Below are 22307 nucleotides of genomic sequence, written 5' to 3' on the forward strand. Positions count from 1 at the left end.
CTCTTAAATCTCAAAGATACTGTGAAATTCTCCCATGAAGTCAATAAACAGAAAGTGGATGTTTTGGTGATTTTTTACTAACAGTGTCATGCAGAGATTTTTGCTTTTGTTCACTACTGTTGTATATACACTATAAACAGTCAAATGTGATTCATAATGCTTGTCTGAGAATTCTGACCAAGTTTCAGTAGTATTGGCTGACAGTAAGATGCTGTAGTTATTTTCTGACCTTTTTTATTTTTTCCATTAGTGCTATATTATATATTTTTAAGGTAAATATTAATGAAATTAATAGCTAACATTTATTAAGCATTTTCCATGTGCTAGACACTGTGCAGAGTGCTTCATAGCCTTAGTTCCATCCTCACAAGTGAATCTTTGGTGTCCAGGTACTGATCTTATCCCCACTGTGCAGATGAGGCAAAGAGAATGACCAGCATAATTACTGAGACATATGATAGTCTTAGAGCACTGTGTCTTTGTTCTGCCTTCCTTTAAAAATAAAGTTTTAAAACTTTTTATTCATTTTAAAAAGTAGGACAGTATGCTGAGCAAATGAAAACAAAATTTAATAACTCTCAGAAAGGAGCACTATTGACATTTGGGTTTTATGATCCTTTTAGCTACAATTGACAGTTAACTCTAGTTGAAACCGTATACTTGACTAACTGAAAATGTGTGTCTGTGTGTATGTCAGTTACTCTTAATTTAAGGTACTACTAAATATTTATTTTAAGTGCTATGATATTTTATAAGGTTGTTAGAAATCTTAATTATAGTATTAAATTTTGCAGGAATTAAACTTATGCCATAAAGAAAAGGAGAGACTGAGTGATGAACTCCTTATAAAATCAGACCTGGAAACTGTTGTTCATCAGCTTGAACAAGAAAAGCAAAGACTTAACAAAAAAATGGAAAGTTTTGCAGTTACAGGTAAAATATAAAATGTTAATAACTTAAAAAGTGATTGTGATTTCCTCCTGAGGCATTATTTTTTCTTAGTAGATTATCTTTCTTTCATTCATTCAATGAATATTTGTGGAGTGCTTGTTATATACCAGAAACCATACTAAGTGCTGTAAATACAGTGAAAAATCTCTGTCCCTCAACAACCTTACAGGATTCTTTTATATTTTTGACTAGTTGGCACAAGGAACCCTGCTTGAATATTTTCCAGTAGAAGTATGTCCTTCTTTGAGGCAGATTATAGAATTAATTAAGACTAAGAGGAAAACTTCTGAAATAGTGAAAAATTGAAGGGCAGAATCTTTATAAGGAAATATACTTGTATCACTTGAAAGAACACATTCATTCTCTTCTCTCTCTCTCTCTCTCTCTCTCTCTCTCTCTCTCTCTCTCTCAGTAGGGTAACAGCACTAAATGAGTTGGTTTAGGAAACACCTAAGAATTCATCCACTCACCCATTCATTCAAAATGTTTATGAGCTTGTTGTGTGCCAGGCTGTCTCAGGTACTGGGTATATGATCGTAGTGAACAAAATATACAAGGTTCCTGCTCTTGTGGAGCCTTTGTTAGTAGCACATAAATGAAAAAGCCAGTTTGAGATGATAAGGGGTAATAAAATAGGGGGAGATATGCTAGAAATTGACTGGCCCAAGGTCTCAGAGACAAGACACCAGCCAGATGAAAATTTGGGGCAGAGTTTCCCAGGCAGAAGGAATGGCAAGAGCAGAAGCCTGATGCCCTCAAACTCCATGTGTCTTGGAAAGTAAAAGAAAGCCAGTGTGCTATATTAAGAAGAGGCTATATCCTAGGCTCTTTAGCATCCAAGTGGATAATCTATTTGACCCCTTCTCTCCTTACTGGCTGTAAGCCTTGAGCACATTACTTAACCTCTCTATGCCTTAGTTTCCCTGTCTGTGGTGTTAATGATGGTACCTACCCAAAAGATTGTTGTGAGGATTAAATGGGTTAATACATTAAAGTGCTTAGATCTATATACAGAAGTTTGCAGTTTACTTTCTTTTATAGCTAGCCATGACCTGTCATTTCAGTGTGATCTTTCAAATACATGAAACCCCCTATTTCTCTGTTGTGAATGCACCCCCCCCTGCCAAAAATCCAGGCACAAGTCAACCAAAATATTTACCCTCTACACATTTACACATGAACAGTTAACCACTGCATGTGTATGCACCAGACGCATCAATAGCACTGTAAATTAGATGGTCCTGAATCTCAGCTGCGCACTCAATGATGTATGGAAATCTCACTCTGTATTTCTTACCACTTGATTTCCTACTCTCTGCAGAGAACATTTCAAATGTTTTCCATTCTCAATAAGGCTGTGACTCTCATTCCACTTCCCATTTTGAGTAGGCAATCTTCAGGTTCCCTAAGAGAATGGAAGCCATCAGGGAAGCCTTCTGTCAGTTTTCTGTCCCCAGATCTTAAACTGTCTGTCATTATCTTCCTTCATGTTACTGTGGAAGTATGTCCCTCTTAGGAAAGGCCACTGCCTCCATCTGTTCTCTGGATCTCTAATTTTAAAACTTTGCATATTAATAGTCTCCTTTCCATAATTTTAGTTTGTTCTGTTTTTGTCCATTGGCATTTAAACATGCTCACCCTGATATGTCTCCTGAGGCAAGCGAAGTAAAAGAAAAAATAAACTATTGGGATTACATCAAAATAAAAAGCTTCTGCATAGCAAAGGAAACAGTCAACAAAACTAAAAGGCAACCTGTGGAATAGAAGATATTTGCAAATGACATATCTGATAGAGTTAGTACTCAAAATATATTAAGAATTGACTGAACTCAACACCCAAAACCAAATAATCCAGTTAAAAAGTGGGTAGAAGACAGGAATAGACATTTTTCCAAAGAAGACATACAGATGGCAGACAGACACATGAAAAGATGCTCATCAGGAGTGCCTGGGTGGCTCAGTCGGTTAAGTGTCTGTCTGACTTTGGCTCAGGACATGATCTCATGGTTCATGGGTTTGAGCTCCACATCAGGCTCTGCACTGACATTGTGGAGCCTGCTTGGGATTCTCTCTCTCTCTTATCTCTGTCCCTCCCCCATGTGCATGCACTCTTCTCTCTGTCTCTTTCTCTAAAACTTTTAAAAAAAGAAAAAAGATGCTCATCATCACTTACCATCAAGAAAATGCAAATCAAAACTACAATGAGATATCATCTCACACCTGTCAGAATAGCTGAAATCAACAACACAAGAAACAACGGGGGCTGGCGAGGATGTGGAGAAAGGGGAATCTTCTTGCACTGTTGGTGGGAATGCAAACTGGTACAGCCACTGGAAAATAGTATGGAGTTTCCTCAACAGTTAAAAATAGAACTACCTTATAATCCAGCAATCATGCTACTAAGTATTTACCCAGAGAATACAAAAATACTCAAAGGGATACATGTACCCCAATGTTTATAGCAGCATTACTATAATAACCAAATTATGGACAGAACCCAAATGCCCATCGACTGGTGAATGGATGAAGACGAGGTGGTATATCTATACAATGGAATATTAGCCATAAAAAAGAATGAAATCTTGCTGTTTACAACAACATGGGTGGAGCTAGAGAGTATTAAGTGAAATAAGTCAGAAAAACAAATACCATATGATTTCATTCATATGTGGAATTTAAGAAATAAAACAAATGAGCAAAGGGAAAAAGAGAGGCAAACCAAGAAACAGACTCTTGGGGCGCCTGAGTGGCTCAGTCAGAAGAGCATGCAACTCTTGATCTTGAGGTTGTGAGTTCAATTGCCATGTTGGGTGTAGAGATTACTTAAAAGTAAAATCTTTAAAGAAAGAAAAAAGAAACAAACTGATGGTTACCAGAGAGGAGGTGGGTTGGAGAATGGGTGAAATAGGTGATGACGATTAAGGAGTGCACTTGTCATGATGAGCACCAGGTGATATACAAAGATTAATGATTTTTAGTAGCTTGTATTCTAAAACTTATTCAAATAATTTATTTGGCTAATTGTACAATTTATATCCAACACTGTTTTAATATTTAACTGCTTGAACTTACAGAAAGAGAACTTACTCTGGAAGTTGAAAGGATGAGGCTAGAACACGGAATAAAACGTCGAGACAAGTCACCCTCTCGTTTAGATACGTTTCTGAAAGGTATAGAAGAAGAACGAGATTTTTATAAGAAAGAGCTGGAAAGACTCCAACATATAATACAGCGAAGATCTTGTTCTACAAATCATTCTACACGTGAAAAAATTCCAATATTTAAAACACTAGAAAAGGTAATACCTCTTTTTAAAGATGATTAATAGGCAAGAGTGAATTTTTATGAGCCAGCTTTTCTGGTGTTATTATTGTATTAAATATAACTTTATTCACACTTGCTTTTTAAAAGTTTTTCTTAATTTTGGTTCTTATTTTCTTACATGACCTATATCCTGTAGGGACACTGCATTTATTAGGAAAACTACTTAAGAACAAAGTATAATGTACTGATTTTTGGAAATTAAGGAAAGATTGAATAGTTCATTAAGGGTGTAGGGTAAGTGCATGGACATCTGGGCTTCCAGAAACTGGAACCAGTAATTCATGCTACTGGACATTTCCTTTCTTTCTATCCTTTACTCTTGTTATCAGCTGCATTTTCTTTCTCAAAGCAAAGTGGCTTTGTCCACATGGCAGACAACATGGCTTCATACTATTCCCAGCCTTGGACCAGTCAGGAAGGTGGGTCACGTTGTACACACCAGACATCTTCCATGTTAACCATGTAGCAGGACAAGGTAGAGGGTGGGAATAAGTGTGGGGCAGATCATCCCATTTGTCTACTACAACCACATTTACAAGTTGCTAGTCTAAAACTAGGTAAAGTTAACCATGTTTCATGAGAGGTTAAAATTGTGTATCTCTCTTTTAGGTCTCAGTTATTTTCAGTGTTTCATGAGTATAATTTGAATTCTTCATTGTTTTTTTTTTTTGTTTGTTTTTGTTTTAAGCTTTAGAGCTATAGGAGTCCTGGAGGCTTATGATTCTAACATTATTTACACACTAGATAAAATTAGGGGAAGTTGGGATTAAAGTTAAAACTCAAAACATTTCATTTCAAATGTTTAAAAATATCAAGTCACTGTGACATATACATGAAGATAATAGGTTAAAAAAATTCAGACTTGGCTGAATTTACTTGTTTCATCATCTTTTTCTTGAAGATCCTGTGTCTGTTGTTGAATGGTTTTGGGTTGTTTTATGATTAGACTCTGTTTTTTAACCTTATTGGCTAATGGCTGAATTTGATTTACTGGTGTCAGTAGAAACACTATTCTATGTTATCTGGTACAAGTAGAGGGAACTGGTGGGAAAACACTGTAAGTTAATTTATGTGTTTACTGAGTTGCTTTTTAAGCCCCATATATACTTAGGACTCAGAAAAAATAAATCACTGAATTGATCACCTTCATTATGTAGGAGAATCTTCCTGCAAATTGTTGATTAGTTTAATCAAGCATTTATTAAATAAAACTGAGTAGGAAAATATCTGAAGGCTTTTAACATAATTATTTGATTTAATTAACTCCTTGATAGGGATTCACAATTGAAAAACAAGAGATACTGGTTTAGGAGAGACTTTTATCACCTTCAACTTATTTTCTTAAAATATTCTAGTGTTAACTGACTCAGATAAAGAATCCATTTTCTAAAGTAGAGTATTCAGAGCATTTTGGAATTCTAATAATAAGTTGCAAGAATGGTAGGGAATTGTGGGTGTGTATGTGAGTAAAATGGGAGGAGGATAAAACAGTTGTGATGCACAGTTCTGTGCATCTGCACCTCAACTTGGGTATTTTCTTTTAATTTTTTTTTTTTTTTCAACGTTTATTTATTTTTTTGGGACAGAGAGAGACAGAGCATGAACGGGGGAGGGGCAGAGAGAGAGGGAGACACAGAATCGGAAACAGGCTCCAGGCTCTGAGCCATCAGCCCAGAGCCCGACGCGGGGCTCGAACCCACGGACCGTGAGATCGTGACCTGGCTGAAGTCGGACACTTAACCAACTGCGCCACCCAGGCGCCCCAACTTGGGTATTTTCAACATGTTTAGAAACCACATGGCAAACAACAAAGACCTCACTAAAGCTGGATTTGGTACAAGCTTTGAGTTTTCAACTCCTGCTTTATGGCTCACTGTTAGGCACAGTTTCTTGGGATTGCGGTAACTTGGGAAAAAATTGCTATTTTTAATATCAGTGATCTTTGTCAAAAATACACCTGTTGATTCTCTGCTGTCTGCAGGGTGGGCACTGCCTCCTCTCACCTTGTACTCACTATGGTTCCAATTGTGAGTTTTGAGTATATTGGTAGTGGAAAGGGCTTTAGAGTTGGAGGCCTGATAGAAGTTACAACTCTACAGACTGTCTTTATGACCTTGGATAAGTTCCCTCACTTCATGGAACCCCTGTTTCCTGCTTTACAAAGTGGGGAAGTACATCAGGTCTAGATACAAAGTTCGGTTCAGTTGAGCAGACACATACTGAGTGCCAGCTATGAATTAAACACTGGACATGAGATAAAGAAGACATAATTCGTATGCTCGTAGCATTTAGTATTTTCCATGTGTGTGTATGAGCTTGTGTATGTGTGTGTTAGGAATGATGGAGTGGTATAAGGGCGTTATTAACATTTATGAACACAAATATAAATACCTGCATATTTATGTCCATACAGGATATATTTAGAAAAGAGCTAGAGTTCCTGCTTAAGAAGGCCAGTCAAATGAGTGGATAAAGATGTATACACACGCGTGTGCACGCGCGCACACACACACACACACACACACACACACACAGGAATATTACTTGGCCATCAAAAAGAATGAAATCTTGCCATTTGCAACAACATGGATGGAGCTAGAGTGTATTATGCTAAGTGAAATAAGTCAGAGAAAGACAAATACCATATGATTTCACTCATATGTGGAATTTAGGGAATAAAACAGATGAATATATGGGAAGGAGAAAAAAGGAGAGGGAAGCAAACCATAAAAGACTCTTAACAATAGAGAACAAAGTGAGGGTTGATGGAAGGAAGTGGATGGGAGATGGGCTAAATGGGTGATGGGTATTAAGGAGGGCACTTGTGATGTGCACGGGGTGTCACATGTAAGTGATGAATCACTGAATTCTACTCCTGAAACCTATATTACACTATATGTTAACTAATTAGAATTTAAATAAAAAATTTGTGGGAGGGGGAGAAGGCCAGTCACTAATGTCAGAGAATTTATACATTTTACCTGGTACCATGGTAGGCACTGAAGTTATGGTGAGTAAAACCAGATACCTACTATGTCCTTCACAGAGCTTACATTTTAATGGTAAAGATGTACTTTAAACACATAATCATATTAATAACTTTATAAGCTCATTTATAGTGTTAGTGAAGAAAAGATACAAGAAGGTTTCATAATGGTCTGAGAATACATACAGGGAGATCTAAATTAGATTGGAGGGGCACTTGGATGGCCTAGTCAGTTGAGACTCTGACTGACTCTTCATTTCAGCTGAGGTCATGATCCCAGGGTTGTGGGATTAAGCCCCATGTTGGCCTCCATGCTGAGCGTAGAGCCTGCTTAAGATTCTCTCTCTTTCTCCCTCTGCACCTCTCCCCTGCTCATACTGTCTCTCTCTCTAAAATAAAAATAATAATATAAATAAATAAAAAATTTTAGATTGGAGAATCAGAAGATTCCTTAGAGAAAGTCACCGTTAAACTGAGACCAAGACAGTAATAAAAATCTTTTTTTTTTTAATGTCCCAACTTTCTTTATAACCAGACCCCCAGCTCCTACCCCACCCCAGATCTTCACCTGAGCTTTGGGGGAGAAGCTGGATGAGCAACAACACTTTTGCCAAGCCCAGAGCTCAGAGAGATATGCAGAGTGAGCCCCTCACTTCTGGGCTTTTGCCCTAGCCTGCTGAATTTTGTTGGCCGTGGCCCCATCTGTGGCTCTAGTGCAGTGGGACAATACAAGGCTCAGCTCTGCTTCGTTCTAGTGCTCAATGACCACATCTGCAGAACTGTCAATCTTTATTCACAGAGTTCTCCTTTTTTAAAATCTATGTAAACTACCTCCTTTCTGTAAGATATTTTTATGTAGATATGGTTAGGTTACAGAGTTTCTCTTACACTTATCTAAGCCTTAATTAAGCCCTCAAACCCTAATCTGCTTTTGTCCTGTAAAATGTCTTGTCTTTTAAGTGTCCAGATAGTTAATCTCATCCATTATCCCTTGATTTTGCTTGTTTAACCAAAAGGATAACTTATTTCCAAGTGGCAGGTTAGGGGTACTTACAGATACCAAGTCTACATTGGACATGGTTATGTGCACGGTAGATAGTGAGTGACATAGATCAGAATGCTTTCCAGTGTACCTGATTATCAGATTATCCCTACGTGGGGCTTCTGCAATTAGTACCTAAATGCTAAGATATCTTAGATCCCAGGTCGACATTTATCACCTTTATTTTCCACAATAGTGAAGATAGTGGGTCTTTTGCATTGGACTAGAATAATAGGCATAATCCTGTTTTAGAAATGTTAGAAGTAGTTGCTTATTTGGTGAACATCCTTAATGTATACTCCTCGGTAGAAATATTTATATTTATCTCATTGCAAAAATAGACCTCACATAGGTTGGGGCTGGGACAGGTGGGGCGGTTGGTGTGGCTGGGAAATTGATCTTACATTCAGTAAAAAAAACAAAACAAACAAACAAACAAACAAAAAAGACACTGGGGAATGTGCTAGGCTGTAATAGTTAACTTGCAGTGGGTAATAGGCACACACATACCCTCCTAGTCCCTCCCCTGGAGTGGGTTGTAAACTAGTGGTTGCCAACAGTTAGTTAGCATGCATAATCACCTGGAGGGCTTGATGAGCCATAGTTACTGGGCCCTGTGCCCACAGTTTCTGATTCAGTCTGTCTGGGGTGGGCCCACAGAACTTGCATATCTAACAAGTTCCTAGTTACTACTATTATAAACAACTCCAGGAGAAGGACAGTTGAAGCATCTGATGGGATCTGATCAAGTGGTATCATTGGCAGTGAAGTCCCTTCCTAGGCATTTGAAGGCCAGGAGATTTGCCCCAATACTGCCTGCACGCTCATCTTCTGTTCTCATTTTAGATAAAAAATTGTGTTCTTTTATCTGTTAGCATTATTCAGTCACTGTCATTACCAGCATCCTGTGACAACCATATGGTGATAATTATAACAAGTGATAACTTCTGTTTTTAAATTATGTTTCAGGGTGATTACAACTCAGAAGTTCATCTGATCACAAGAGAAAGAGATGAACTTCAGCGTATGCTGGAAAGATTTGAAAGACATATGGAGGATATACAGTCCAATGTTAAATTGTTGACAGCAGAAAGAGATAAACTAAGTGTCTTATATAATGAAGTAAGAAATTGATTAAGCCAACAGATTCTATAGAATAGCTTAAGGGAACCAGTGTAAATCTTTTAAATTACTGTAATATATGGACCTTGTGATATTTCTTCATAATTAGAATTATCTATTATTATCATCCTGTTCCTAAAGCAGAGATTTCTATTATTCTTCTATATTTATTCTCCTTCTCTAGTCTATGTGTCAGGTCTGTTAGATAGTCTCTTCTAAAATTACCTAGAACAGGTCTTAGCCTGATTCTGAGCCAAGTTTATCCTTGGGATTCAGACATGTTAATAGTCTGTCAAACAGTGGGTAGCACCCATGATTTGGATATATTCGTTCCATGTCAATTTCCCATGAAATTTCACTGCCACTTTGAGAGAGGGAGAAGGGCATGTAAGTTAAAAGGTCAAGTTGAAAAAGCTGTTTTTACTTCTGAAGCTTTTTTAGAATCTGCAGTTGCAAATTGATTTCTGGGCTTTCCACGTGGCTTGGATTTCAGCTTTCTTGGGTCTGCTTACTTAATTACTAATTGTCCACCTGCTGTCTGGTTTCCAAAATTCTGTAGCTTGCATTTCCCCTTAATCTCTTTGTCTTTTTGTTTTTTTTTTATTGTTGTTACTATTTTAATACCTTTTACTCATTTTGTTTAGATTTGGCAAGAGAGCAAAGTAGCATGTGTTTAGTTTGCCTTTGTTTTTTTTTTTTTTACATGGGAGCATATCCAAAGCATTTTTTATTTATACCTTTTAATTCTTTAAGGCTCAGGAACAGTTACGTGCCCTAAGACAAGAATCCACCCAAACCACAGCCTCCCATAATATTATTAGTCTTATGGAAAAAGAAAAAGAACTTGCATTATCTGACTTAAGAAGGATTATGGCAGAAAAAGAAGCTTTAAAAGAAAAGTTAAAAGTAAGTAATAAGATCGACTTATTTTTGAAATTTATGGAGAAAAAGGAGGTCTTTATAGATATTTTCCTGTAAAGTGATTATTTATTTAGGGGGTTGGCAAACAATGACACATGAGCCAAATCCAGACCATTGTATTTTTGTATGACCATGTGCTAAGAATGGTTTTTACATTTTTAAGTCCTATAAAAAGAGTATTTCATGACACACAAAAACTATGAAATTCAAATTTCATCATTGGTCAACGTTAGTGGAATACCACGCTCATTCATTTACCATAGTATTCTGTGTGGTTTCTATTGTGCTGCAGTGGCAGAGATGAGTATTTGCAACAGAAACTGGCCCACAAAGCCTAAAATATTTATTATCTGGTTCTTTATAGAAAATTACTGACCTCTGATCTCAGTAGGAAGTTCCTCAGGTGGAGGGACATTATCTTTTTGTTGTTGTTAAAACAGCTTTATTGAGATAGTCAGATGCCATTCAGTTTACCCATTTAAAATGTAAAATTCAGTGGTTTTGTATATTCACAGACTTGTTAAGCCTATCACCACAGTCCATTTTAGAGCATTTGCGAAAAGAAACTGTAAACCCCTTAGCAGCCATTCTCCATTTCCCCCCAGCCTCTTTGGGCCTAGGTAACCACTAAGCTACTTTCTGTCCCTGTGGATTTGCCTACTCTGAACATTTCATATAAATTGAATCATTCAGTATGTGGTTTTTATCTTCTGGTTTCTCTCACTTTGCATAATGTTTTCAAGTTCATTCATGTAGCATATATATGTTTTAATACTTTATTCCTTTTTATTGTGGAATAATATTCCATTGTATGGATAGACAGACAACATTTTAATTTCCATTTGTGTGGTTTCTATATTTTGGCTATTATGAATGATGCTGTGAACATCCATGTACAGCTTTTTGTTTATATGGGTTTTCATTTGATCTTGAGTATATACCTAGGTTCATATGATAACCATAACCATTTGAGCAACTGCCAGGCTGTTTTCCAAAGCAACTGTAACATTTATATTCCCACCAGCACTGTATAAGAGTTCTAATTTCTCCACATCCTCACCAACACATGTTATTATCTGTCTTCTTTATTATCATCATGCTGGTTGGGCATGAAGTAGTATCCATTGTGGTCTTGATTTGCATTTCCTTGATAGCTAATAATTTCAGGCATCTTTTCATGTGCTTATTTAGCCATTTGTATATCATCTTTGAAGAAATGTCTATTCAGATGCTTTGTCCATTTTTACATTGGATTATTATCTCATTGTTATTGAACTATAAGAGTATTTTATATACTTTTAGTACAAGCCCCTTATCAGATACATGATTTGCTAATACTCTGCCCCATTCTGTGGGTTGCCTTTTCATTTTCTAATTTTTTTTAAATTTTTTTAAATGTTTTATTTATTTTTGAGACAGGGAGAGACAGAGCATGAACAGGGGAGGGTCAGAGAGAGGGAGACATAGAATCTGAAACAGGCTCCAGGCTCTGAGCTGTCAGCACAGAGCCCGACGCGGGGCTCGAACTCACAGACTGTGAGATCATGACCTGAGCCTAAGTTGGCTGCTTAACCAGCTGAGCCACCCAGGCGCCCCTCATTTTCTAATGAAGCCATTTAAAGCACAAGAGTTTTTAATTTTGATGAAGTCCATTTTATGTATTTTCTCTTTTGTTGTTTGTGCTTTTGGTGTCCTGTTTAGGCACAGTATTTTATGTTTTCTTTTATAATCTCCAAAAAATATGTTAATGTACACAAAGCACTTAATAGAGTTTAGAACATTGTAAGAACTCAACATAGCTATTACTGTTACTATTATGGATTGTGTAGTTTACTTTCAATAGGTATCATTGAATTAATGCTTAGAAATCAGTAGTTAAAGTTAGGAATAAGGACATCAAAGCATTATAAAGGTAGTCCTTATTGCATACATTTTCAGTTAAAATTTTACCCCAACACAATACTTTTAATTGGGATCTTTTGGAATACTGCCTTCCAGAATGTGCTTTCTTATAAAAATAAGTGTTAAAACTACCAAATGGAAAACTTCTGTGCAATATGGCAACTTTTAGCACAAGCTACTGATTTATTCTTTTCCATATTTGTTGAAAGGACCAAGGAATGTAAAAACAGGATTTAAAAATGCAGTAGTACTAAAAGCTCAGAAAAAAATGATATTCATATTACCAGAATCTTTCTAGATTGTAGGAGGCAGGATTTATGAGCTTACAGTAGATCTTTTACTTAAAACTAATCATCTCAATCCATAAGCTTCCTCTTGTAATTTCCTCTTATTCTGCTACCCACCCAGATGTCAAACCAGGCATCATCACTGACTCCTCTCTCCCTTAAAGTTCTTCTTGTCCTTCAATCAATCACCAAGTTCTATTTGTGCTACCTCTTAAATAATATTTAACATTTATTAAGCCCTTTTCATGTGGGAAGCTCTGTTCTAAGTGCTTTTTCCATGCGCTTAGTAAATCTTCACAATTGCCTTTTCAGATAGGTAATGCTTACAGATGTGGTCTCTGAGTTACAGTGAGTTTAAATAATTTGCCCAAGATCACCTAACTATGAAGTCACATGGAGTCTGGCTCCTGAGCTCACGTTAGTTTCTCTTCAATCTGTCTACTTCTTTCCATTACTCCTCTGCCATCCTGTTCTGGCCATTATTCTTTCTCAACTGTAGTTGTGTATTAGCAGCCTCTCAAATCTATATTTTACACTGAAGTTAGAGTCATCTTTCAGAGGTATAAATCTGATCACATCACTTCCTATTTAAATCTGTTAACTGTTTTCAAAGACTTCAGTGATTGGCTCTTGCCTACTTCAAGGTCTAGCCTTCTTTTCCCCAAACTTATCTCCCCATTTCCAACCCCTCACTTTCTTGACTCCAAGCTTAGTGGACTTTTTTTGCCCCCAGTTTTCTATATAGGCTATTGAAAAATTGTTCATCTCTTTGAGTACCCTCACCTGGCAAATTCCCATTCATCCTTTAGAGCCAGGTTAAACATCATTTCCTCACATAGGAAGCAAACTCTAGGCTCTAGATTCCCTTTCAATATGTTGCTATAAAGTTCCTTTTTCTAGCAGAATATTCATGGTTTTATATAGTGTCTTGTTTAAGGTTTGTCTTTTCTACTAGTCTTTAGTAACTATGATGTCAGAGGCTTTATCCATTTTACTCACTATGCATTCCTAATACCTTGCTTGGTGCTTGGTATATAGTGTGTACTCAATACTGGTTGAATGATTTAATAAACAAAAAATACAGTGTAGTGACCCTTCCAACCAGATATGTAATCCAAACATCGGGATCTATTTGTTTTTAATGAGTAACGTGGATAGAAGTATGAATCTACACTAGAAAAATTCTCAGAGAACACCAACTTGTATCACTTGTTCTACACTTAGTATCAGCAATAATTGGATAAGGTAACATAACTATAGAAATAGCACTTGTTTACACTGTTGACCAGCCCATTGTTGAAATTCTGATCTCTTGCATGGCACTGTAGTATTCTGTTCCTTTGTCTTTGTGATTTCTTCTTTGCACTCTCTTCCTCTGATATCTCTCATTAGGGCACACTCCTGATCTTACTTAACCTGCTCGGTTTTTCCCTTTATAGTTGTGCTAATGGATTGATCTAGATAAATTGTTAAAAACAAATCCATACCATTCTGTGTCTTTTGTTACAATTACACATGGAGGTAGAATATAAAAAACAAGAAACTCCTGTCACTTTTTTTTTTCAACCAAAAGCATTATTGTAAAATGTCTAATAATTTTCTTTCTAAAACATTTCCATGTTATAAAAAGACAAACAGAATAATACTGTAGACTTGTTTACTCTGGTAATTTTGTTATCTGATATGAATGAATATCTTCTATAAAATTTTTTTTCAGAATCTCCAGGAAATGAGTATTTTTGAAAAATCAAAATTAGAGAAAACTATCGAACATTTGACACGTGTTAATCATCAGGTAATTTATCAAACTGGATTTGGGGTATATTGTGTTGTATGAATAACTATTTCAATTATAGTTTCAATATACTATACTATAGGTACCCCTTACTGTATGTTTTTAAAATTACAAAGTAGTGGGGTGCCTGGGTGGCTCAATCGGTTAAGCGTCCGACTTTGGCTTGGGTCATGATCTCACAGTTGGTGAGTTTGAGCCCCACATGGGGCTCTGTGCTATCAGTGCAGAGCCCACTTCGGATCCTGTGTCTCCCTCTCTCTCTCTCTGCCCTTCCCCAGTGTGCACTTGCATGCACTCTCTCTCAAATAAACATTAAAATAAAAGATAGTATTACAAAATAGTGTTCTAGAGATGCTGTGTAACAGTTATTTGGAATGTGTACTCTGAAGGCTGACCATTTGGGTTCATATCCATCTCTGTTACCTATTACCTGTAGGTAAGCTACTCAAATTTTCCATCCCTCAGTTTCTTTATTTGTAAAATGGGAGTGATGCTAGTACTTAATTCTTAAGTTTTTGTGAAGATTAAATGAGTTAATATATGTCAAGAACTTAGAAGAGTCGCTGGCATTTGTAAGCATTCAGTAAGTATTAGTTATTGTTGTTTTATTCTTTTTAAAAAATCATTGTACAGACATGGAGGAAAAAATGAAATTTGTTTTCATTCCTTATTGCTTTCTCTATATGTAGAATTTTTTTTTTAATTTTTTTTTTCAACATTTATTTATTTTTGGGACAGAGAGAGACAGAGCATGAACGGGGGAGGGGCAGAGAGAGAGGGAGACACAGAATCGGAAACAGGCTCCAGGCTCTGAGCCATCAGCCCAGAGCCTGACACGGGGCTCGAACTCACGGACCGCGAGATCGTGACCTGGCTGAAGTCGGACGCTTAACCGACTGCTCCACCCAGGCGCCCCAATATATGTAGAATATTTTTAACAAATTGATGTATGTGTTCTGACAGTCTTTTTTCTCTTGGTATTTCATTTTGGCTGATTTCCTTTACTGTGTCTTCACTGTTTTTATTTACCATGTCTACTAATTTGATTATCTGTTTTTATCAACTTTGTGTCAGTTGGGTTTTGTTTTTTTCATCTCATCATGGGTTATATTTTCCTGATTCTTTGCATTCCTGGTTACTTTAGATGTCAGATATTGTGAATTTCACCTTCTTGGTTGGTGGATTCCTATAAATATTTTTTTAGGTTTGTTCTGGGATATAGTTTAGTCCATGAAAGTAGCTTGAGACTTTTCAGTTTTGCTTTTAGCAAAACTGGGACCAGAGTAGCATTTAGTCCTGGACTAATTTTGTTCCACCACTGGGACAAAACCATTTTGAGTACACTATGTATTGCCCCATGAATTATGAGGTTTTCAAATGACTCATGGGAATAGGAATTACTCCATCCCTGTATGAGCCCTGAGTATTATTCCCTTTAACTTTTTGACGGTTTTATTCTCTGGCTTTCTCTTGAGTAGCTTCCTCTGTGTTGAGCTCTGCACTCGAGTGGTAACTTTAAAAGATCTCTGGAACTTTTAGTCTGTGTAGCTCTCCAGTATCTGCTCTGCAAACCCCAGCTGCTTTGGCTTTCCTTGACTCTCAGTCTTGTCTTCTGAACTTAGGGGAGACCACCAGCCTTCACCTGAGTTCCTATCCCTGTGCCACAGCCTGGATTTTCTTGAAGCAGTAAGCTCATAGGGCTCATCTCATTTGTTTCTTGTCCCTCATGTCACTGTCCATCATTGCCTGATGTTCAGTGTCTGGAAAACCATTGTTTCATGTATCTTGTCCCAATTTTTAATTATTTCAGGTGAAAGGGTACCTGGCATTTCAGCTTGCCCAGGAGCTGATAGAATTAATGAACTGAAAAATAGATCTAAAGTACTAGAAGTCATTGGAAAGAGATTGGGATATAGAAAATGTAAAATAAGTTAAAGTTTTAGAGAATAAAGTGAGAAAGTCTCATGTATTTTGTCAAAATTGTAGGATAATGTAATAGAATGAGAGATAGGTAGTATTTGAAAAGATAATGATTGATAATTTTCTAGGTATTTTAAAAACACAGGAATCCTCGGATTCCAAATGGACAGTGAATGCTAGGAGTATGACAAATCCCAAAGAAGATAAATAAAAAGAAAATCCATACCATTTTAATAAAGATGAGCAATATAAGATACTTATGTATGAATTTGGAGGACCTTTATAAAAAATATTATACAAGCTTATTGAAAGACATTAAAGAAGACCTAAATAAGTGGAGAAATGTATCAGGTTTATAAAAAAGGTGACAGACATCATGTTTATAAAAAAGAATGTAAATTCTCCTCAAATTGATCTATAGAATTGATGTAATTCCATCTGAAATCCCAAGAAGGTGATATGTGTGTGTGTGTGTGTGTGTGTGTGTTTGTGTGTGTGAAAATCAACAATAGATTTTATTATCTTTTTTGATGTTTTATTTATTTTTGAGAGAGAGGGAGACAGAGTACGAGAGGGGAGGGGCAGAGAGAGAGGGAGGCAGAATCCACGAAGCAGGCTCCAGGCTCTGAGCTGTCAGCATAGAGCCTGACACGGGGCTTGAACCATGAACCACGAGATCATGACCTGAGCCGAAGTCAGATGCTTAACCAACTGAGCCACCCAGGTGCCCCTCGACAATAGATTTTAAATTTTACGTGGAAACAAAGAGCTAAGAATCACAAAGAAATTTTAAAGAAGACCATGGTGGAACGTAACCTACTAGGTATGAAGGCTTTAGAGTCAGTAATTAATCTAATCTAGTGGTAGATCACAAGGATTAAAAGAGAATGATAAAATCCAGTAGATAGTAAACCCAGAGATATATGAAAAACTTGATATATCAAGGACTCAGATCAATGGGAAAAGAAAGGATTATTTGGTAATTGTTTCTGGGATACTTGGCTATTCACATTATATGTGTATTAAAAAGGAATTAGAGGGCGTCTGGGTGGCTCAATCAGTGAAGTGTCAACTCTGGATTTCAGCTCAGGTCGTAATCTCACGGTTTGTGGGATCAAGCCCCGCTTGGGGCGTGCTGACAATGCAGAGCCTGCTTGGGATTCTCTCTTCCTCTCTCTCTCCCCTCCCCCGCTCACATGCATGTGCTCTCTCTCAAAAATAAACTTTAAAAAAAGAAAAAAAGGAATTCATCCTACCTCAAATATACTATATGCAAAAATCAGTTCAAGTTGACTTGAAATTTAGAATGTTCAAGAAATAGCTACGAGTTTTCAAAGAAAATACAGGAGAAAATCTTTTTGACCTTGGGGAAATAATAATAACAGCAGTGACTTATATAGCATTTACTCTATGTTAGGTACTTTGTTAACATTATATGTAATTTTAATTTCGATAATAACCATAGGAAGTAAATGCTAATATTATCCTTATTTCATAAAGAAACTGAGGCCGGGGAGATTTGCCTAACATCACACAACCAGCAAGTGTCTGCTGCCAAAATGTATGCTCCTAAATACAAATGAAAGAAAACAGATAAACAGGGCCACGTTGACAAGAACTTCTTTGTTCACCAAATAGCCATAAATTGAAAAGACAAGCCGCTGAGAGAATGTGCTGTACATTTCACCTAAAAAAAACAGAAGACGTAAATTGACACTTTATGGCAGAAGAAATTACAAATGGTTAATAAACATAAAAGGGGTTCTATCTCCGTAATAGCAGAAATAGAAATTAAAACCATAGTAAAAACATTTCACATCTATCAGAAAATTATATCACATCAGAAATTAACAAGTTATAACATTATTTAACAAGTATGTGTAGTGTCAGGAAGTGCAAACTGGTACCCCTTTGGAGGATATTTTGGCATTATCTAGCAAAGGCATATTCTGTGATCCAGCAAGTCCATTTCTAGACATGAACCTTGCTTGGAGGTCAGCAAACTATGGCCCCCAGAACAATTGTGGCCTCTAGTCTGTCTGTAATAAAGTTTTTGTTAGGACACAGCCATGTTCATTGTTACATATTGCCTGTGGCTGTTTTTGTATTACAACAGAGTAATGGCAGCAGACCATAGACCATAGATCTAGACCAGACCATAGACCTTAATAGAGCCTAAAATAATTAACTCCCTGGTAGAAAATGAAAAACAATCTTGATGTCAGTTTTGAGGAAAATAGATAAATGGGAGTAGTATTTCACACAGTGAAGTATTACAAAGCAGTGAAAATGAATGAATAATAACTACAAACATCGGTGTGCACAAATCTTACAAATACAATGTCAAAGAACATGCAGTATGATTTTATCTACTTATGTAGAGTTCAAAAATATATAAACCTTAGGGCTCCTGGGTGGTTCAGTTGGTTACTCATCCAACTTCTGCTCAGGTCATGATCTCACAGTTCCTGAGTTCTAGCCCCACATCGGGCTCACTGCTATCAGCGTGAAGCCTACTTGGGATTCTCTGTCTCCCTCTCTCTCTGTCCTTCCCCCCCCCAAAAATAAATAAACATTAAAATATGTATATATATGTATATGAGTGTGTGTGTGTGTATATATATATACACACACCTAAATTATGTATTGTTTAGGGATCCATACTGCTCACAAGTAGTTTCAAGGTTCAGGTAATATATTTTTATGCCAGATAATATAGGTACACAAATGTTCATTTTTTTATTCTTTATACTATACATGTACTCTTGTTTTTACAAGGAGTTTTGAAATATTTTTAATGCAAAAAAAACCCCACAAAAAACAGTTTCCTTTCCTACCTCTTTATCCCCAAAACTACCACCCACAACATCTAACTCCTCCTGATGTTTATTTACCTCCCTCTTTCTAAATAATGTGTTTGTGATTGCTCAGTCTTACTTTATTGATTTAAGATTATTTAATGAATTTCTGTGATGTTAGATGATGACCTAGCACTCTTCCCTTTTTCTTCCCCCATTACTTCAAGCATAATTTTACTACATATAATATTTACTTTGGTAGTTAACTGTCTATATTATTATGACTTATAATGGCTCATGGGTCAGCAAAATGGGATAGTACCACTCTTGCCTTTTCTCTTACAGATCTTTTTCCTGGAGTTAATAATTGCTTTTGTTTTGTTTCATTTTGTTTTTTTGTCACTTTTCTGTTTTCATTAAACCCATTGGTAATTTTTGTTAAGAACTCCAACCTCTGCCAGATGCCTTTCAATATTTTTTGAATATTCAAACCCATCAGTTCTGTTGTTTCCCGCTGAAGACTTTCCTTCTTGAGCTTTCTCTCTTCTTGCTCAGTTGTAGACTATGTCTTCCTCTTAAGAATTTCCTTGTCTCCCTCTCCTCTATTGAATCTCATGTTTTCTTCTTTCTTGGTTTTTCCCTTTGTTCTGGTATGGCACATTCTCCAGTTTCCTGGAAAAGAATACTTTTCCTGGAAAAGAATACTTTTCCTGGAAAAGTGTTTTTGGTACACTACTTGTCTGGAAATGTCTTTATTCAGATTTCATAAATTGATTTATGATTCAGCTTGTGTATATGGAAATCTAGATTAAAAATTATTTTCACTAAAAATTTTGAATACTGTTTTCCATTGTTAAAATTCTTTGAGATATCTGATACTCTTATGTTTCCTAGTCTTTTGTACATGATATGTTTTTATTTCTGAAAACTTTTAGAATTTCCTCCTTACCTCCTGTTTTTAATTTCTTGGGTAATTTACTATTCTTTTTTTTTTAATTTTTAATGTTTATTTATTATTGGGAGACAGAGGGAGACAGAGTGTGAGCATGGGAGAGAGGAAGGGATACACAAAATCTGAAGCAGGTTCCAGGCTCTGAGCTGTCAGCACAGAGCCCAACGCGGGGCTCAAACTCACAAACCGTGAGATCATGACCTGAGCCGAAGTCGGACACTTAACCAACTGAGCCACCCAGGCACCCCGATAAACTATTCTTATTTTCTCTCTCTGGAACTTTTTCTATTTTTAAGTAAGTTCTGTTCACATTATGGGGCTTGAACCCTTGGCCCCAAGATCAAGAGTCATATGCTCTAACTATTGAGCCAGCCTGGTGCCCATCTGGAACTTTTATTAGTTGGTTTTGGACCTCCTAAAGAGATCTGAGGTTCTTATCATTTCTCCCTTATTTTCTTGTTGATTTTTTATTCTTTCTGGGAGATTTCCTCAACTTTATCTTCTAAGTCTTCTATTGATATATTTTAAAATTTATATTTTTACTTCCCAAGAAAAATTTCTAGAAAGAGATGGGAGGAGCTCTCTGGTGTGTGATGGTCCCCGTATAGATTTTTAGCCAATCTCCTTGTTCAATTCGTTTCCTGACCTCATCCCACCACTTGGTGCCTTCGTGTGTTGAGTTTCTTCAGGGCAAATCAGCTAGTTGCTCATAGATATTACTTACTCCGGTCACGTTAGATCAGTGTTTCTCTAGATCACTTCCACTTCCTAGGAGATATTTGGCAATATCTGGAGAATTTGCGCTTAACACAGCTAGGGGAGAAGGTGCTTCTCATACCTGGAAATAATGCTAGAGGGCCTCGCCTACTCAGAAGCCTGGGATGCTGCTAAACATCCTACAGTGCACAATGCACAGGTCAGCCCCCCTCAGCAAAGGATTACCTGGCTCTAAGTGTCAGTAGTTCCTAGTTTCAGAAACTTTGCTTTAGGGTGTATCCTTCTTCTGCTCTGAGTCACTATTCTGTCTACTCTTTGTCTTCCACAAGCTGTTGAAGTTACTCATCCACTCTTGTTTTCCTTCTTGTTCTCTATGCCCTTGTGAGTGTGTAACTTTCTATTCCTTTACTGTCATTTTAGCAGTTTCCAGACGGAGGGGATATCAAATATGGGTGGTCAGTCTACAGTTTTCACTGGAAAATTTCTATTTATCACAAATATTTCTTCATTTTGAGTTTTACATATAGATCATTATTCCATTTAGAATTTATTTTTATATGTAAAATAAAATAGAAATCTAGCAAATTTTTTTCTCCAATGAGTGGCTCTCCCAACTGTTTTTAAAGAGCCTTTTCTTTTCCCACTTTCCTAAAATGCTACCTTTTCTAAATTTACATCTGTGTACATGCATTTGCTCATCCTTGTGAAATCCACACTCTTTTAATAGTAGCTTTCTAATTCATTCTGATAGCTTATAAGGCAAGTCTACCTACGTTCTCCCCCCAGTGCCCACAATTTTTCCTGCTTTCTTAACTTATTTTCCCTAAGTGAACTTTAGAATGAAATCTAAGCCACCTTCCCTGTTTTAAAAAGGTCCTGGTAGGATTATTATTGAAATTTCATTGGATTTAACAGTTATTTCAGGAACTTTTGATACATTTCCAATATTGTGTTTCCATTCAGAAACATGGTGACTCTTTACATTAAATCAGGCTGTGTTTTATGTCCTTCAGGAAAATTTTATAGTGTCTTCATCTAAGTCTTGCCCATTTTGTGTTTGGGTTACAGTATTTTCTGCTGATTTTTCTTCAGTCCAATGTACTTACTGATTGTTAGAAATTTCTCAGAATATTTGCTCTGCTTGCTAATGGTTTACCTTCCCTTTTTCATTGCTGTTATGGATATGTTCTTTTCTTCCTTTATTGCTTTTTTTTTTTGGTATCTTTTTTTTTTCATTTCACTGATAATGAAAAGGAGAGATAAATGTGTATGCCCATTCTGACATCTAGAACCTAAAGTGTACACATGACTTTTAAAGTATTGTTAAATCTATTTCCTTAGTTTTCTTCCAGAAATATTAAAGAGTGCTTGAGGAAAACAAAATAGACATACACCTATTAATTTTTTTAATTTAAATTATAGCATGAAGATGAAAAGTGTGAATTAAAGTCTAAAATGTTAATAATGAAAGAAACAGTAGAGTCATTAGAGAACAAAGCAAAACTCCAAGCTCAAAAACTTAGCCATGTGGCTGGTGACTCATCTCATCACAAAACAGAGATGAACTCACTTAGGTAAGTTTTTTGAAAG

General features: G+C 36.5%; 1 protein-coding gene across 3 annotated transcripts in view; it reads left to right on the plus strand.

Moving 5' to 3' along the window:
* Positions 1-22307, plus strand: part of CEP135 (centrosomal protein 135) — a 69513-nt gene that overhangs the window by 22639 nt on the left and 24567 nt on the right. For all 3 annotated transcript variants that reach the window (XM_047091319.1, XM_047091320.1, XM_047091321.1), the window contains 6 exons: positions 795-933; positions 4026-4249; positions 9273-9425; positions 10179-10331; positions 14253-14330; positions 22140-22291. In XM_047091319.1, coding sequence (XP_046947275.1) covers positions 795-933; positions 4026-4249; positions 9273-9425; positions 10179-10331; positions 14253-14330; positions 22140-22291 — 899 coding nt within the window. The remainder of the gene's footprint in view (positions 1-794; positions 934-4025; positions 4250-9272; positions 9426-10178; positions 10332-14252; positions 14331-22139; positions 22292-22307) is intronic.

Source organism: Lynx rufus, unplaced genomic scaffold (assembly GCF_022079265.1).
Source record: "Lynx rufus isolate CCGP_SWC_20201006 ecotype Redwood Valley unplaced genomic scaffold, mLynRuf1.p SCAF_3, whole genome shotgun sequence".
In the NCBI taxonomy this organism is placed as follows: Eukaryota; Metazoa; Chordata; class Mammalia; order Carnivora; family Felidae; genus Lynx; species Lynx rufus.